The 19,964-nt window shown below is 39.6% G+C and overlaps 2 protein-coding genes across 5 annotated transcripts in view; both read left to right on the top strand.

Moving 5' to 3' along the window:
• Nucleotides 1-2,936, top strand: part of htr2cl1 (5-hydroxytryptamine (serotonin) receptor 2C, G protein-coupled-like 1) — an 11,767-nt gene extending 8,831 nt beyond the window's left edge. The window contains exon 2 of the mRNA XM_079592516.1: nucleotides 480-2,936. Within this exon, the coding sequence (XP_079448642.1) occupies nucleotides 480-1,438 (959 nt within the window). The 3' untranslated portion in view covers nucleotides 1,439-2,936. The remainder of the gene's footprint in view (nucleotides 1-479) is intronic.
• A 1,145-nt stretch (nucleotides 2,937-4,081) lies between these two features.
• LOC307011284 (actin-binding protein WASF3) overlaps nucleotides 4,082-19,964 on the top strand; it is a 29,645-nt gene continuing 13,762 nt past the window's right edge. Inside the window, exons 1-2 of one of the 4 annotated variants that reach the window (XM_079636755.1) lie at nucleotides 4,082-4,377; nucleotides 17,606-17,747. In XM_079636755.1, coding sequence (XP_079492881.1) covers nucleotides 17,615-17,747 — 133 coding nt within the window. In that variant the 5' untranslated portion in view covers nucleotides 4,082-4,377; nucleotides 17,606-17,614. Of the gene's footprint in view, nucleotides 4,378-17,602; nucleotides 17,748-19,964 lie in introns of all 4 variants that reach the window. The other 3 variants (XM_079636757.1, XM_079636758.1, XM_079636756.1) reach the window with 3 other exon arrangements.

Here is a 19,964-nt window from a genome sequence, read left to right as displayed (position 1 = left end):
TTTTTTTCCAGCTAACAAAAAAAAGATTTTAATAGTTTTAGTTAACAATAGCAATGTTCTTTCTATCCTCCTTTTATGTTTCTCTTTGTCTCCTGTTCATCTCTTTTCTCCTTATAAGGTTCTTCTTATTTGCTGAAGACTTAGTAATGACAGTGCAGATGACAGAGAGTTCACACATCTAACCTCTCTCTTGTTTGAACGTGAGCCCAATGTTTATTTGATTCTTATCTGGATCCAAAACAGCATTAAGGTTTCTATCTGCCTTGACAGTCTCATTCATCTGCTCTAATTAAATCAAATGTTCTCTCTCTCAACCATCAGGAATACTGATCTAGTCGGATAAGAGAGAAGATTTGTCTTAGAATTCGCTGGTCTCTTGTCTCCAGCATCTGTCTCAGACTTTGTTAGTCAGACTGTTTCTTTAATGTTTGTTTACGGACATGTTTAATATTCTCTCTCTTACTTTTCCCCAACTCCAGGTATCTCAATGCCTATCCCAGTGATCGGACTGCGTAACAGAGATAAGGTCCTTATAAACGACAACTGTGCTCTGAACGAGGAACGCTTTATACTGGTTGGCTCTTTTGTTGCTTTCTTCATTCCTCTGGTCATCATGGTGGTCACGTATTGTCTCACCGTCCAAGCACTTCAGCGCCAAGCCACAGTCTTCCTCTACGAGGGCAAAGCCTCTTCTGAGCAGCCATTGCAGCCTCCAGCTCCAGCCACTTCCCAGTTGGAGCCGTCGGCGGCTCCATCGCGTCGCAGCAGTCTGAACTGTCTACGGATCAGCAACAGCGATGGAAACGCGCTCGGTCTGACCGTGCCCGCGGACACCATCTCAATAATCCCAAGTTCAGAAGCGCCGTCTCAAATGAATTCGCCCGCTGGACGGGACCCGAGTGGAGCCCGCGGGCGGCGCGGCATGATGCAGGCCATCAAGAACGAGCGGCGAGCATCCAAAGTGTTGGGTGTAGTGTTCTTCCTCTTCCTTTTCATGTGGTGTCCCTTTTTCATCACTAACGTTCTGTATGTCCTCTGCCGTGGAGCCTGTAACGAGCCTCTGCTCACGGAACTGCTCAATGTGTTCGTTTGGGTGGGTTACATCTCATCGGGTGTCAACCCTTTAGTGTACACTTTGTTTAACAAGACCTACCGAAGGGCATTTTCAAGCTACTTGCACTGCCAGTACGGACAGGTGGGGCTTAAACCCATCACTATACAAGTTCCTTGTCCATCCCATGCTGTCACGCCTATCCTGATCTGCGAAAAAGTTTCGATTGACCGGAACAGTAACTGCCGCAATGGGGACGGGAACGGAATCCGAAATCTGGAGCCCCATGACATGGACACTGACCCCGGACTGGAGCTGAAACTGGGAATATCAGAGCTCTCCATCAGCAGCGGTCACAATCACACAGAACACACCAGCAGTGTCTGAAAAATATCGTTTAGTTTGACCTGGAAAATAGGACAGGTGTGACAGAGCTCCAAGTGAATCTTAGATCTAGAGATGTCACACTTACAAGAACTTGTAACTCTCATCGACTGTATCACAGCATAGAATGTATGCTGAGTTAGCTACAGAAACAATAATCTGACCAAGGTCGGAAAAGGGAGATGGAATGTAACGTGCGTGTGCGTGCGTGCGTGCGTGCGTGCGTGCGTGCGTGTGTGTGTGTGTGTGTGTGTGTGTGTGTGTGTGTTAACAGGTTCAGATGTTTGAATGCCATTAAGTACTGCATGAGCACCCGGTCTCTTACTAAAGCAGCATTGGACATTATGAGACAGCAGTTTGTGTAAGATAGAGTCATAGCATCCTCATGTGGTCCGTTGAATTATTACAAAGAGACTAAGTGTGAATCCAAAAAAGAGATACTGTGTCATCCAAGCTAGTTGCATTACAATATGGATGAAGCTATGCCATCTAAATACATTTGCAAGTCAGATCATTGTTTGTGTAACTTGTAAACACCTCCAGTACGATATGCTGAATTCTTTGAGTGGCAGTAAAACGATCATAGAGTTGGGGGTCACATCTTATTTCCTGGCCTATCAATACAGAGGAAATGACTCCAAACCAGACCTAACAGAACAATGGGGTGAAAGTCGTATGCCAAATTCACACTGTAAAGGTGGCACCGAAGCGCTTTTGAAGTGGTGGTTAGGTGTCTTTACACAAACTGTTTAATGCTGCTCAGAATACATCTATTTACAAAGCAACTTCAATAGTATACATTTATAGTAGGCGCTAAGGTGGGTCAGAGCAGGCAAAATTTAGTCTGGCTTTTATGCAGCATTACGTCTTCACACAGAATTTTGAGCAGGCACTGAGCAGCCGTACATCAGTTGTGCAAAGATGCCTATACTTAACATAAAACTTTGATCAAGAATTTCAATTTGCATCTTTAATGCTAAAATGTAATGCAGTTTGAGCTTTAGTCCAGTCCAAACTGCTTCTCAAGGATTTTTTTCAGCAGGTATTAAAGTGATTTGCCTCTAGCTCTGGGGAACACGCTGTCCTGTGAATGTAAGGTTGGTTGTGCGCTGCCTCATCAAGTGGTCATGACGGAATGAGAGAAGCAGTAAAAGTGCACAAAAAACAAGAGTACTAAAACGATTTACTTTTTTTATGGACGAACTCTCCATGGCAACAGATGTTGGTCAGTAAGACCAAAAATGCTCATTTGAGGAATTCTTAGGTGGATATATAATGTATAAAGCTGTACATTTTTGCTGTTTTCCTGTGTAGAACCTTAGAATTTCTCCTGTATCACCTGCCCTTGTTCAAACTCCCATTTTTATACCATAGCCTGTAAATGTTTTACCAGATCCTCTTTTTTTTTTTCTTTTTTTTTTTACTCCCATCATCCTCACAATGTTATCATTTGGTGAAGCTGCTATTTATTTAATAAAAAAAACTATTATCATTGATTCTGCAGTACACCTCACTGTGGTGGTCATTGTGTTTGTAAAGTTTTGTAGATTGAAACATATATTTAAGAGTTTGGGTACATCTACAGTACCTACCTACAATGGAATCAAAGTGGTTCCAGGACCATGGACAGCGCCAGATGCATCAGTGGGCGGGGAATCTTTACATCTTAAACACAATTGCATATTTAAAATCGTTTTGTGGAAATTACATCTATAAGCCATCGGTTAAGATATTTTACTTCAGACTAGAAAAACAATGAATCTTATAAATACAGTTTAAGTAGGCTATGAACTAGCATGGAATTAATGTCAGTAAATTATATAATGTTTATACCTCTTTTACAAACTCTTAAAATTAGTTTGGTGTAAACTGCTGACAATAACACAGGTTGTAAAATTAAAAGCCACATGATGACGTAAAGTTAATCAAAATTGTGCTTAAATACAAGCATTGCCTTGTTATATGTTTATATTAATTTATAAATATTATATACATGTTTACTTCTAAAATATTTTACAGATAATGTACGTCTTTGGAATAAATATGTATATACATGTATTTATTATATATATATATATATATATATATATATATATATATATATATATATATATATAATCAATAGACATGTTGCCTACAATTTCTGTAAAATGTGTGTGTGTGTGTGTGTGTTTGTGTGTGTGTATATATATATATATATATATATATATATATATATATATATATATATATATATATATATATATTTAACAAGGCAATACTTTAAAAACATATTTATATGTATGTTTGTGTATATTTAAGTATATATATATATACATAGGCTATATACTTACCGGTGCTGCCATCTACTGATAGAAATACAAATGTACGGAATAAGAAACAAATTATGCATAGGCCTACTCTGAGCTCAAATTTTCACAATTTCAATTTAAACAGTAATTTACAAAAATATATTCCTAACATCCCCGCAGTGGGGACATTTCTGTTTAGAAAAGCTCATTAATTTGTCTTTACCTGTTTGTGCTTATAATGGGTTCAACCGACGACAGTACATATTGGAACCAGGCAATGTAGTCTTATTGGACCGTCCTCACTGTTATTTTGTAAAGATTTCTGAGGTAAAGTGCTCATTTTTTCTTCCTCTGCTGCTCCAGTCGGTCCTTATTTTGGTGGGAGGTGGTCAAGGCTAGAGTCTGCGCATGCGCGCAGGGCAGCGTTTATCTTGCTCTAGCAGAAGACTCGACGCTGTCAAGGAAACGCGCACGCACGCTGGGCGCATCGTTCCGAGATTTACAAACAACTGAACCTGTCTCGCGTACCGTTATTCATATTAGCCGTTGCAGATAATAGCCGTTCAGCGACGCATGCGATGTAACAATACAGTGGGGGAGAAACATACGGACCGAAATCAGAGAGACGCCGCGCCAGTGCTTGATACACAGGTAAACGGTCTTTTAATCGGTTTTGCATCTCTCATGGGCTTGGACAAAGCTGAGCTGCTAACGCTAACATCGCGCGCAAGTGCTCTGTTTTGATCACGTAAAAAGGCTGTGGTGTGTTTTGTTATGTGTGTTATTGCTGTAACGAGGATTAATGTAATACGGTGAAAATATTCGTAACATTGAGTGGGCATTTTATTATTATTTGCTTTGGTGAGAAATCATGTGGGACTAACAAATAAAATATGTTTTCAATTTAGACTGGTAACTTTATGAGAACTGCTACGTTATACATCCATATTTTTGTTTACATAATTTATAATAGGTCGATCTAGTTTGCCTAAGGGCTTGCTGTCTCCAGAATATATTAGATATTTCTTGCATTAACCTACAAAAACAAAATTATGGTAATTATAAACACAAAAAATAATGGGTGTATTTTTCTTCATCTGTCCACCCAAAGGCTGTTTATCTTTTCATATAATTACTCTCAGTCTCAATTAGGGCCTACCTGATTTTGTTAAACCCATGCACTTTGAGCTCTTTACCAATATTGGTTGCCTATAGGCTATATTATGTTGCATTTCTTATGAGCCTAAATATGTGGTTGGTATCATTTCTGAATAATAAATAATCTCAAAATTATTTAATTTTTTTTTAAACTGTTATATGTGAAAACATCTCCAGGGCCTCAAAAACTGCCCCAGACTTCAGAGGGTGTCAATTTGATCATGTTAGCCCAAGTAAATGGTGCGTGTCCACTGTCTAGCGTTCTCACCAACTTTGAAACGCCCCCCTTGATTGTGACTGTGTCATGAGCCAGAATGGATCTGTTTACTTGAACTTTAGCATTGATGTCAATTCTGTAAATGTACTGAATGGACATGTTCACAAGTCTTTAACGCCCAAGTCAAGTCTCAACAGTTTCTGTTTAGCTGAACTGTACGGTCTGTATTTGTACAGCAGGCCACCTCTCTGCTTTGTTGTGTTTTTGTGTGGAAATGTGTTTGTGTCCAATGCCTATGTAAAAGTGCTGTTTGCTGCTATTTTGCCTTTGCCTTTTGTTACCCTACACCAAAAAAAAGAAAATGCAAGCATGGTCTGTCTTTTGAGCCCAGCGAAAAGGGCTTTCTAGGTCACACTACATATCAGGCTACTAGACAGCTGGACTAAACCAGTGCCTGTCTCATTTTCTCTCTTTTATTCACTTCAGTTGTCAACATGAGTAGGTACTTCTTTAAATCATTTGTTTCTGGTTTTGTGAGCAAACCCAAAAACACACACAGACATACACACAGTCTGTTTTACCATTATGCTTACTCAGCAATTTCAGGCAGCGGTAGGGCATGATCGATGCTATGTTGTTGCAGTTACTTTACATGGGTGTCACGGTGGTCATCATTGATGTTGTGAATCAATCCACTTCTGTACAATGTCATCAATCTCAGACGGCTGGTCTGGATGTAGGCTTGCTGTGGTAGTCGGTGTTAAACAGTGTTCGACCGTACACCGATTACATTACTTGCCCACCGCCCCCACTGTCGTTTTGCTTTTTTTATTGAAATAAAAACCATTTAGTTCAGTAAGACAAAGGACGCTACAATTAGGCAAAAAGGGCCCTATTTTAATGATCTTGGTCTTTACTCTTTAGTCTAAGTCTTAAGCGCACGACGCAAGTCCACTTTTGCTAGTTTAACGACGGTAGTTTAATGGTCGGCGCACCCAGCACATGGTCTAAAAGGGTTGTCCCTATTCTCTTAAAGGCCATGTTGCAGGTTAACCACCACTGTCGATTAATGGGTACATAAATCACTCAAGATATGTATATCATTTTTAAAATGTATCAAAAATGGTCTTAAATACCAGTTTTTTACGTTTTTGGTATTAACGGTTTTTTTCACGCAATTCGCCGATGACGTCAGGTTGGGGAGACGTGGAGGAAAGGTAGCCTGATGGCCGTCAAAGCCGATGAAATGCATGGTCCGAGGAGAATGAGTGGAGAGTTGGTGAAGTGTCCTGGTGAGTTGCTATCATTTAGCAACGCAGCAATGAGATAACGACAAATTTTTTTTTACTGTCATTGAATAGCACCGAGTGAAAAATCAACGTTTTCTTTATAGTGGCGGTGATCATGACGTTAGTTCAGATAAGTAACGTTACCGGTAGCCTTTGTCATAGTACTGGTAAACTTTGTCTTTGTCATCTATAAATAGAAGGCATCGTGCTAGCTATATGGGCGTTTTTAAGCGTTTCTCTTCCTTGAACATTGAAAATGTTGTTGCAAGCGTAGCCGCCGCGTGTCTGTCGCGGTGTTTGGCAGGTGCTCGCGCGGGCGGTGCCATCCCGTGGAAACTGCGCTGGAAAGCTTGTGCTGTTGGGCAGTGAGTGTGTTTGGGTCGCTGGTCGAGGAGCTCACCCCGCAACCAGATGTGACTGAATGCTGAATGCATGCTGCCTGAATCCGTTTGTGCTGAAGATAACATACACACATCTCAGGCAGGATCATGGTCCCCTTCAAGCCAGCACGCACGAGTATTGTTTGTTTACTTTTTTCACAAAGTCTTATGAACCAACTTAACAGTTATAGGTGACTATAGATTTGTTGTATAGACAATGATCATGTTCTATAATCTGCGCTATCTGAATACTCTCGTCTACTACTCGTCTCTTTAGTCACTCTCAACGCTCTCAATGCGGGCTTTGGTTAACTCTCTCCCCAAGGTGACGTCATGGAATGCATTGTGGCGGAAAGGGGAATCGTTGGCGCTGTAAGATAGTACCTACTTTTTCGTATTATATTCCGTTTTGTGATACCCAACAACATAAAATACAATGGATAACAGTTTAAATGTTCATTACCAACAAGCAAATTGCACAAATTCGTTGAAAATTTTAACCTGCAACACGGCCTTTAATGAGTAATTTGTGTCTATGTTTTGGGTGTAACTTGAAATAAACCAATCAGAGTCACTGCTGAAACTAGCAAAAAAACACTTTAGTCGCGCATGGCGCCACGTTTCGCGTTGGTGTATGATAGGGCCCAAAGAGTCTGCTCTACTCCATCCAGCACAGGCTGTGGAGTCGTAGCAGGATTTCAGATAGATTTCACCTGTCATGTGTCGAGTGAAAGGAGAGATGACTGACATGATGATGGCGAGAACTTGGTGCTTGGTAAATATCGTATCTTGTAAAATGCGCGGTCAGTACTCCTATACACAGAGTATGCGTGATTACGAATTCAAACGCTAAAGTGAAAAGTTGGCTATCGAAAACCCCCAATTAATTTATTTAAAAAAAAAAAAACTCAGCATAACAAATTTTGTAACATGTATGCTGTCTTCAGTAATGCATTTCAAGACGGTTATTGTCCGGTTTCAAATTGCATGCCGTGAACAATGTTTGTTTTTTTGCATCTTATTCCGTAGGCCTAAATCTTTCCATGTGTTTTTTTTTTTTTTGGGAGGACTATGATTTTTGTACAAGTTTTGTGCAATGACCCTGAATCGGCCTAATTATGTACAGTAGCACGTTTAGAACCTAGTCAACTAGCCTAGTCATTTCAACCCACCAAGCTGATTTAGATAATGTTTAGTTTTGCACATCCCTAATTTGTCCTGAAATTTCTTACCCTCGGTTTCACAGGCTTAACTAGAAGCAACATGAACAGGAATTTCTTCAAATATGTCAGTGGGTGCCATTGTTTTGTCTCAAGATGCAAACCAGTAATCTTTTTTCTAAGGCACATTTATAAAAGGTACTTAAATTTAGGCCTAATCCTGACTTAGGGCCATTTCACAACTTTGTTTGGTCCGGATTTTCTGACTTTTCAGTTTGATCCGAATCAAAATTACAGGTGTGAAACCTCCCCTGGAGCCTGGACCACGGTCTGGACCAAACAGACAAAATTTGTTCCGACGAAAAGAGGTAGTCTCGGTCCGGATCAAACTGAACAAAGGTTTGGTTAATTTCTAGTGTGAAAGCATTTTCTGTATGGTTTGGACTTTCAGATCATTTACAGGAAGTTCGGGTGGTTCTCGTTGGATTGCTTGCAGTCTTCTCCTTTCCTGCCGGCGACGATAAAATGTTTGCACAACGAGGACGTTCATTTGGCGAATTTGAACTAGCCTCGAGTATAGTTGGTGCTGCAGGTAGTAATGCCGTAATAATAACAGTATTGTGGCAACGATATGCGTCTGTTCATTCATTCTTGTTAAAGTTACCTGCCGAATTGACAACACGCTGACGTCAGACACGCGTCCGTTTACAAACCAATCAATGTCAAGATGCAGCCCACATAGATGATGACGACAGGACGCAAGCATGTCATGTTACGTTCTTTAGTGCGCTCGCATAATGGCAATGTGAAACCAATCCAAAACTTACCGAATGTATACTTATACATTAAATGTATAAACTTTGGTTTGGACCTTAGTGCGGACTTTCAGGTGTGAAAACGCCCTTAATCTAAACCTTGTCTGTGAAACCGGGCCTTAAAGTCTCTATGTAATGGAAGTTGAAAAAAAGAAAAGAAACGCTTACATGGTTCACGACAACATTCTTTTAAAGAAAATAGATGAAATTGCATTAATTTTCATTTCATGCTGACTTTTTGTTTGAATATCAAACTGAAGTAATCATTCTTTTTCTTTTTTTTTTTGGTCTTCTCTGGGCTGAAGGTTTCATCCATCTCCATTCAGCCCACAGCCATATTTCACTCTCCAGTTAGCCCACCGCCTTCTCCCCAAACACCCCAGTTTATTTTTCCTGTTAGCCTGCCCCCTTTACACAGATTAAGGGATCCTTCCATGTCCAAATAAATCTACTGGAACTTCAGATACAAAGCAGGTCACAGATCAGAGCAGTCCTCAAAGCACTGGCTCCAGGGACTGACCCCTTTTGCTCCAAGCCTTAGCCAGGGGTTCATGCACAGGGACTCCAGCTAGGTCACATGGTGTCCTGGCTGATTTGTTCCGATTGTGCTGAATGCAGCACATTTAATTGTGTGTGACGGAGTGAGAAGAGTTCATGGGAGAGAGACAGAGAAAGCGTTGCTAACCCTCAAGCCCATCCCAGTTTAACACATGAACTCTTATTTAATGCTAAAGTTTGGGCTTTAGGGACCCTTTTTTTCATCTAGTAGCATTACAGCTTGTACGTGATACCATCAAAATCAGAGCTTTTGTTTAAATATCTGTCTGGAGCAAGATTAATATCATTAACAAAAACTAAACCAAAACTATTAAAACATTTTTCATTTGTTTCTCAATTAAAATAAAATATAAATAGTAGATAACTTAAACTAAATCAATTAGAAATGTTGCCTAAGCCAGGCACACAGTGCAATTTTTTTTTACAATTAATTTAGTTTTTGCTGTCGTACGAGCTTGCCGGCCATTTTTCTCTCTGGAGAAATCTTGTGGAAATTGTTGATGCTTGTATGGTCGCGGCTAGCATTGTGTGAGAGGAATTACTAGCCAAGCAGAGTATGTTACAAACACATGTATTTTCATATTTATTCTCAGTTTTCAGACTCCAAGGTCTGAATGGGCTTACCTGGTTTTGACATGTAAATGTTGGACCCTGCACTTTAAGCTCTTTACCAACATTTGTAGCCTATGTTGCATTTCTTATGAGCCTAAATATTCCGCTGGCATCATTACTGCATAAAAATCAAAAAAATAATCTCAACATACAGTATAGGCTATATATTTTTTTTTAAACTGTTAGGCTATGTGCATGTTAAAATATCTCCAGGGCCCCAAAAATGCCCCAGACTCCAGAGGGTGTCCATTTGATCATGTTTATGTTTAAAACATTAGTGGACTCGGCCCGATTTTGACCAGTGTATAGGCTGTCCCTATTGCTAAACCACGTCACATAGGCTATGAATATTATTAGCGCGCGGTGGCTGCAAACAGTGTGTGCATGCACTGACACACACACACACACACACACAAATAATCTGTTGTTTTTGTTGAAAGAAATGGCTGTATTGTTCTCTGCTTTTCACCAAATCGTTTGCACACTCGTCTTTTTTACTTTTTCTTTTTATATCCGAAACTAACATTGAAACCGAACTTGCCCGCCTTTAGTCAACTTACTGAAATAAATGTAAGTTTATAAATGTATGAAAATAAATCAAATGTAACCATATTTAAAAACAAAACTAATAAAAATGACAAAAGTACATGAACATTTAAACATGAAAACATATTATTAACAACAATAATAGGTCAAATATAAATTAAACTAAAATAACACTAATCTGAAGTCATTGACCCTGAAGGGAATAATGTGCATTTTGTTCTTTCTGTCTGTCTAACTATCTTGTCTGTCGAAGTGTTTGGCTTCTGCTCCTCTCCTCTTTTTTTGATCAAGCAACAATCGGGGGCATGAAAGGAAACCATGGCAACACTTCCTCTCAGTCTGCACTAATGACACTCTTGTTCTGTGTTCCGAACAGCACTGAATATTTAGGATAAGGGAACAGAATGCAGAATGTAATCGTATTTCCTTAAAGGTTTTTTTTTTTTTGGTGTCTTTGGTTGAGGGTTTGATCAGCATGGCTCCCAGAGAGCATTGATCCCGACATTAAATAGGGAAGGGAAGCCAGTGGTAAAGGGGGGATCAGGGGCTCTGGAATCTGAGCGGCTCAAACACGTCTGCTCATCAGATCGACCTGCTGTTTGCGCTCCTCTTGACATTTAAAACATCATTTCCTCCTGAAAACTGTTCAGTATAGGCTACAAGCTTTTCTTTCTGTCAGGCAGAATAAGAGTCAGTACGAGTGCGGCACTAACATTATTGCACTTTAATAAAATAATGTCTGAAACCACCACTCTGTTAACTACGCACAATATTTGAAGCAGAAATATGTTGCTGGTCACGTAATTCACGCTGCTGCGACTTGCAAGCGACCCCATTAATGTGAGCCACAGTATATGACAGATATTTATTATAGCATGATTTGTAAATCACAAACAAAAAAATGAAAAATCAAGCCAAAATCTAATTTTTCGTTTATTTAAACTATACAAAAAAAAAAAAAAAATGAATAAACGAGCTGTTTTTCATTTCTCGTTATTCCATTCCAAACAGGAAATGAAATTATCAAAAAGTACACAGACCATGTTTGCATATCAGCGTCTTTCTCAAACATGTAAAATTTGACATTTTTAAGCAATCAAACTCTGGTTCGGACCAAGTGTGAAAACACCCTTGTCAAAAAAAAAAATTCCCGATGCATAGCCTATCGATACCGAAATATCTGAAACCGCTTCAATACTAATTTTCCACACTATTGATACACTGATAGCAGCTGCGCTTTCTAGCTCTCTTCTCCTTTCTCCGACAGCGAGTTGATATACTGGCCTTCTCTCACTTACTTGTTTCATTCACTCCAGGTGAATAGTGTTGTTGTTATAGGGCCTGAATTTCAGTACGAGATTGCAGGTATTGCACATTATTTAACTCATTCTGCAGCTCAGAAGTACCAAATTGAGTTATTTTATTTACGTAAACACAGTCAATTATGTTTGTATGTCTTAGTGAACGTTTACAGTTGAGAAAGAAAACTCATGTGTAGCAATAGATGCATGCATGTTCTCTTAAAGGAGAACTCTGGTCAATTTTAATATTGAGCTCAATTTTTAGTAAATTTGGAGTGCTGTCAATACAGAGAACATGACAAAAATCGGTGTTGCCTACACCGTGTTATCCTCTTTTTTAAATTTGCACCCTATTGACTTGAATGGGGCAAGTTTTAAACCTGCTTTTATCCTCTTAACATCCTTGATGGGTCATTACAAGTGCCCAGCCATGTTGAGTGATTCCTTCAGAGTGAACACGGTGAATCTGACTGCATTAGATGTGAAAGATATTAATAAAAATGATGTTAATTCAACAAGCGCACATACCTGTATTTACTTCCTGTTTTCGGTCGAAGTCCAAAGTAGTCAATTGTCGAGTTCACGCGCGTGATCATAGGTAACTAAGCAACAGTGGAGACTCAGACTGTCAGCTGTCAGCCGAAGACGGTGCTGTGTGTTGTTTTGAGAATATCAGCTCTGATGGATATTTGTAAAAAAAAAAAAAATCTCATCTTAGTTACCTATGATCACGCGCGTGAACTCGACAGTCGACTACTGTGGATAATTTACTTGTCTTATGTAAATTCAATTCAGACTTTGAAATCAAGCTTCCTATTGCTGTTTGTAAGCTATTGCAACCGAATTATCCTATTGTAAAAACACAAATACAATGAGTGAGCAAACATGTAGCCTATGTGAGATGATGATAATAGTAATGTTATTATTCCTATAATAACCCACCGGCTGTTGTCAGGCTCCTTGTACATACACAAATTTCACTGGATTATTACAATTGTTGGCAAAATGAATGTGTGGAAATGTAAATTGATATTTTCTACTGAGAAACTACGACAAAATATATAAATAACTGGCCTAGAGTGCCTAAGAATTTTGCACAGTACTGTATATTAAACCAGTTATAGAAATACATTTTCACAATTTTTTGGATCAAATAAATGTAGCCGCAGATGGATTGCATTTGATTGGAACCTGTTAAGAGAATGAACGTCAGTGTTTGTGACTAATGATATAGGCCTAGTGTGTGATATTTTGCAAGCAGTCCGCAGGCACTTGGCTCACTTGGAGATGAGTGTTTGATCGCATTACATTGACTTTTAAACACATGCCTGTAGAGAGGGAGAGCTAGGCCTTTAATACCATTATAAATGCTGTCGGTTTCACACAGAGCAGATGATCATGCACTCATACAAACTTAATTAATGACACTGATGCACATCAAAAACAACATACATCCACAAAAGCGTAGTTCTGTGTTTAATATCATGCAAACAGAGACTACACACACGCTCACAGAGTCTGACTCCTACTGCTGTACTATAACTGCTCCTAATCAGATGATTGTGAATGAGTGTTTAGCGCTGGTTAATGAGGTGAACCTCATATGCTCATTGCTCTTAATATTCATATTAATATACTACTGCTTTACATTACCACACACATTACAGCAACTCAACAATTCACTCTGCTGCTGTCAGAGAGAGATGGGGAAATTCAGACATGCTTAGGTAGTCATTAAATAACTAAATGTGTGTGCGTGCGTGCGTGCGTGCGCAGTCCTAGTAAACCCTACGTTGTGGGGAGAAAATGTCCCCACAAAGATAGGAATATCAGGGGTTTTTTTTCTTCTTTTTTTTCTGTGATGTGTAGGGTTAGGAGATAGAATATACAGTTTGTACAGTATAGAAATCATAATGTCTATGGAATGTCCCCATAAAACATGGAAACCCAACGTGTGTGTGTGGTGATTTTCAGATCTCTGTGCTAATGTCTGTATCGGAGAGGGAGGGGCTTACAAGAGTGGGTGTGGCTCTGCTGCATTTCTGATGTCTTGTTGAGATGTATAGAAGGGATTCTCTCTGCACCATTTTTCACCATTCTCCCTCTCTCTCATTCTCTCGCTCTAATTCAATCCTTTCTCAGAAGCCATTTCAGTGTTGTTTCCATGGCAACATCATCAAGGCCCCTCCTGGCAAGGTGGCACATTTTTTTTTGGCTCTCTCTTTCTCTCATTCATTGCTTTACGTTCTCTCTGTGTGTGCTGTGCTTCCTATAATTCTCATCATTCTCACCATCATTTTTTCCAGTTTGTGTTTAAGGGTTCAAGTTTTTAATATTATTATAATATCATACTTTAGACCCCTAAACCCCTCCAACCCCTCACCCACATTTTTAGTGATTTGATTTCAGTACAAATTAAACTAAATGGAAATGTTGCTTTGGCAACTAGCTGAAATAAAAAGTTTTATTTTATTTCAAGTAACAACAAAAAAAAGCTTTTTTATGCTTTTGGTTTTAGTTAAATAAAACCCTAAATTACATGAAGAGAGAAGAGAACAAGAGAGCAGTGAGAGAGTTGGAACACCTGTTTTTATTTTTTTTTAAGTATGAGAATTTCTTGAATTTAAAATTGAGAATTTTCTCATACTATCACACCTAACACAAACCGGCAATTGAATTGAATTGAAAATGTGAAATTTAATTAAAAATTCTTAACCAACTGCGACCACAAAGTCTTTGCAGGATTGAGCCAGGTAGTTCTACGCACAGTGAAATCTTATTGGTCCAAAATCCACTTCATTTTATTCTATTAACAATGTGACTTTATCTGATTGGCTGAGATTGCATCAAGTTGCGCAGCAATTTCAAAGGAAACTTGATCCATCATGGCAGGTTAGGATATGGCGTTGGTAGTGACTGTGTTTCCGATCTTAGAGATCTGGCAATCTAAACAGCATTTCCATTTTGTATGCGAGTCAGCAGCAAACTAAAACTGTCTTGGTAGGTAACATTCCTGTAGCTCAACTGCCAGGCACCAGCAACGCCAAGATCATGGATTTGATTCCCAGTAGCATATCAAAATGCATATCATGAATTTTTTGAAGGTCAAAATCACTGGAAAAACGCTGAATGCATAAATGTAAATGTTGATAGATTAGAGAGCTCACAGTCACAAGGTTTTTAGAGACAGCCATGATGAACTGTCCTGCTTCTGAGTATTTTTCAGTCAGATCAGATGTGTCCTTTCATTCCCCTAAAACACATAGACAGATATTCTCTCTCTCCCTCTCTGTCTTTCCATTAACCCATCCTTTTATTACTTACACTTCACACAGTCCTGCCGAGTGCTCGGGGGAGTTAGGATTACAGCCCTGTCTCTCTATGGTCTCACTCATCTCTACTGCTTTATTCATGAGCAGACCCAGAGACTCAGAGAAGACGGACTGAAAAAGAGTGTGAATATTTCTGTGCAGTGTAATCTGTTATTGAACTGGTGTGTAATTGTTATGATGGTGTATAAAAGAAATCAGGCCAGCACTTGATGATCAGCTGAGCAAAATTCTCAATTTTTACATTTCCATCATTGACTGATAAAACATACAGTATCTGGTTTATTGCTTTTCTCTAATTAATAAACATTACCACTGTAAGGGATGCTAATAGGGATTAGAAGTGAAGAATAGGGGAAGAAATACAATTTTAAAGTGTCCCTATGGAGAGATAGACTAGGAGTTAGGATTTGGGAAGAGAAACGAGATTTCAGGTGTATTCCAGTGGAATAATTCATGGGGTGTTGTTCATTAAATTGGATGACCAGATCACAGTACCGCAGTGTCTGCTTCATATTGAAAGAGCAGAATCAAATGAAAAAAAAAAGAACTTAATAAGATTAAAACAGCTCTTGCTGCAGTTATTGGCCACGTACACATGAATGATCTCCTAAATTATCATTCCGTCTGTTTAAGAAACGGACGGGGAGATGAGTAGAAAAAAACCCTGAAAACAACCGTCGTAAAGGCATCCAAGTGCGTTAATAGCGGTCAGTGCTCTGCCTTTATTTTTCCACTGAATCTTTCTTTCTATAAAATTGTGTTCAATTATTTGTTGGTTGGGTGGTGTTCGGGGCGCAGAGAAAAAAATAAACTAATATTATAAATTATTATTACAATTTAAAATAACAGTTTACTAGGCTATTTTAAGATCTTTTAAAATGCAAGTTATTCCTGTGATGGCAAGGCTTTATTTTTAGCAACCATTATTCCATTTTTCAGTGTCACATGGTCCTTCAGAAATAATTTCTTATTATTTGCACAAAAACTGGTTGAAAACTATTGCGCTGCTTAATATTTTTGTGAAAACCGTGATACAAGTTTTTTATTAAAGATAATTTGATGAATAAAAAAGTTAAAAAGAACTGCATTTAAAAATAGTGTTAATTTATTAATTTAATAGTAATAACTTTTGAATGGTAGTGTAGTTAAATTGCTTTATTAGTATTTTAGTATATAGATGTTTTTCCATTCACTTTCAGACCGAAATAATAACTATACACACAAGAAAGCAGGAGCACTCACACAAATGTCTGCTGTCCCACAGGGCCATAACAGCACTCTTTTTCATGTCTCATTAGCAGCATACTAGCCCACTTTTGTTGCCAGGCGATCATGTCTGCATGCCCAGGTCACTGAACCATTGTGCCTGTATCAGTGTGTGTGATGCCAGTGACTGTCTTTATTAGTGTTTTTCTGTGGACTCGCAGTGAGTCCTGCTATGTATGGGTATGTCAGATGCCTGTATTAACTACAGGTGAAATTATTTTTCAGCACAACACACTTAAAGACTTTAAAGGAACACTCCGACTTTTTGGGACTTTAGCCTATTCAACTTATCCCCCAGAGTTAGATAAGTCCATACATACCTTTTTCATCTCCGTGCGTGCTATAAGTCTGTTTGACGCACCCACCGCTAGCCTAGCTTAGCACAAAGACTGGATGTAAATGGTTGCAGCTAGCATACTAATGCAAATAAGTGACAAAATAACGCAAACATTTTCCTATTTACATGTTGTCATTTGTATAGTCACAGAGTGTACAAAAAACAAAGTCACAAGAGACACAGACATATTTTAACCGTATAAATACTGGGAACTATATTCTCTGAAGGCGAAGCACTGCTGCTTGGGCGGAGTGATAACCGCAGCACCTGAGACGCGCTCTGAACGAACTCTCTGCTCCTCACCACGGCGCGTCTCAGGTGCTGCGGTTATCACTCCGCCCAAGTAGCAGTGCTTCGCCTTCAGAGAATATAGTTCCCAGTATTTATACGGTTAAAATATATCTGTGTCTCATGTGACTTTGTTTTTTGTACACTCTGTGACTATACGAATCACAACATGTAAATAGGAAAATGTTTGCGTTATTTTGTCACTTATTTGGATTAGTATGCTAGCTGCAACCATTTACATCCAGTCTTTGTGGTAAGCTAGGCTAGCGGTGGGTGTGTCAAACAGACTTATAGCACGCACGGAGATGAAAAAGGTATGTATGGACTTATCTAACTCTGGGGGATAAGTTGAATAGGATAAAGTCCCAAAAAGTCGGAGTGTTCCTTTAATATTTTTTAATTGGCTGGGAGGAAGGATTTAAATTTGTTTATTTTATAGCTATTTTATACTTTATTTTATAGTTATTCATTTTTCAACAATTTTGTCTGTGAGGGCTCCGTTTAAATGGATGTTTATTTTATAGCTCTAGAAATGACTCATAATTTCTCATTTGGTGTTTGAGTTCATTAGGTGGTTGGTTTGTGTCTTAACAGGCCTCTCTGTTTCTCTGTCTCAGCAGTAGTCAGTCATGCCGCTGGTGAAGAGGAGCATTGAGCCCAAGCACCTCTGTCGAGGAGCTCTGCCTGATGGAGTGGCCAGTGAGCTGGAGTGTGTCACCAACAGCACCCTGGCGGCCATCATCAAACAACTGGGCAGCTTGAGTGAGTGGCACCCTGGTTTTCATTTCTTTCTTTCTTGAGTTGTTTGTTCTTTTATATAATAATGTCATCTGTTGAAATAAGTCCCATTTGTTTTCTCACAATGTCGGAGGCTCTCACCCTACTGAAATGTCAGGGAAACAATCATTTAACCAGACTGCCATTATAGCCAAGTACTGTATACAAAATGTTTGATGTGAACACCATGAAAATATAGTTAAAATAACCAAAGCATGTTTTCCACACTTCCTCCTATTAAATTAAAACTAGGAGGTATTGTATTTGATCATTTTGATTAAAGTGTGCACCAATATAACAACAGGCAGAATTTGTTTTGCTAAAACATTAATATATGACTAAACTAGGGATGTGCAAGACTAGTCGACTAAATGGTACAGCTACTACTAGTCGAGATACTGAAAACAATAGTCGATACACAAGGACAGATTACTGTCCTTTTAATGTTACCGTGAAGAGCAGTGCGCGTGCCGCGGAAACGGAGTGTGGCCGGTGGCGCGAGTGTTAATGAACGTCACTGAGCGCTGTACCAGTCTAGAGTCCCAGGAGCTCCAAAGGATAAGAGGAGTGACGACAGTGGAATACGAGAGAAGACCAGGCATGGGAGTGGGACATTTAAGTTGCTTTTTGTCTATGTATGGGTGGCAGTCGACTATGAAGCACCTGCCGCTTACTTTCATTCTCTTTCAATATATCGCTCGGTATCTCACTATGGGAACGCCCCCAGGCGTGAAAGACTATGGAAGCACCAATTACACCATGTCTGTCCAAAGGATGGACCAATCACAGCTCATGACAAGGAGCCCATTCCCTCCCTATATATACAGCTGTGATCCCCCAAACGACATTCTTGTTCTCTTCCCCATGAAGACTTTCCTTCAGCGCTGCTTCAGTTCATAAACGTACTGTCAAGTTAAAATCTGTTGTGGATTCTCTGCTCATTACTGAGCTTCTCTGCTTCACTTTTATTAGCAGTGTCTCCTATCCTAGCTAATGCGTTAAGGCGAGCTAAGGTTACAGGATAGTCTGACTCACCATGTTGGTGTCCAAGGTACTGCTGGGCTTGCTAAAAATGAGAGACTTCACTAGGGTAGCAGCGAGGCGTCTGTGTCCTCGTTGGCACCTCGCGCGCAAGAGTGAGAATATCCGCGGAGTGCGTGATGACTCTTCGTCTGTGGAGAGATGCCTGTTTATTCCAGACAGGGGTTATTCTGGTGGGCGTGTCTCTGAGAAAAGTAGTGACGACCAATGCATCCCTGACGGGCTGGGTGGCTGTTTTTCAGGGCAGATCGGTAAAAGATCACTGGAGCCCTAGCTTTTGCAAACTTCACATACATATGTTGGAGTTGATGGCAGTCTCTCTGGCCCTGAAATATTTTCTCCCATACTTGGAAGGGTTTAATGTTCTGGTCAGGACAAACAACACGACGGTGGTGGCAAGTTCATTGCAACTGCACAATCTAACGCACAAGCCAATTGTCTGGGGCACTGCTCACTTTAACTCGGGCCCCGTTTGAACCACTGTAGAGTGTTCGTGTTAATATACTATACTTCTATGGGTCTTTATTCCCGGCGGGTTTACAGGCTCATTCTACAAGGGTTATGGCTACCTCATGGGCATTGTTCAAGGGGATGTTTGGTGGGAGATGCGTTACAGGAGTTGGCTATATCATAGTGAGATACCGAGTGATTGTTTGAAAGAGAACATAAGGTTACTTGAGTAACCCCGGTTTTCTGAGAACAGAGCGAGTTGTCTCACCAAGCTTCTACTCTCATATAACGGGGGAAGAGCATGCTTAGAATGCTGTTTTGGGGGATCACAGCTGTATATATATAGGAAGGGGGTGGGCTCCTTGTCATGAGCTGTTATTGGTCCGTCAGACGTGACGTGGTGTAATTGGTCCTTCCATAGTCTATCATGCCTGAGGGCGTTCCCATAGTGGGATACCTCGCTCTGTTCTCAAAGAACCAGGGTTACGCAATTAACCTAACATTTGTATTTATTTTAAAACATCCGTACATTGTTTACCGGTTCCCCCTTCTTCCCTGCGGCTTGAACTTTGTTACTTATTTAAAAGCATTTTAAATAGCCTAGCACATTAAAATAAAACACTTGGAAAAAGAATACCTTAAGAGGTAGGGCCTCATCTTTTTATTTTACCTCAGATGCCTTTTCTCTTCATGGAGAGCACAGAAATGACT

The sequence above is a fragment of the Phoxinus phoxinus genome (assembly GCF_949152265.1).
Source record: "Phoxinus phoxinus genome assembly, chromosome: 2".
Classification (NCBI taxonomy): Eukaryota; Metazoa; Chordata; class Actinopteri; order Cypriniformes; family Leuciscidae; genus Phoxinus; species Phoxinus phoxinus.
Note: the sequence above shows the minus strand (reverse complement) of the source record. Positions and strands in the feature narration are given on the sequence as shown.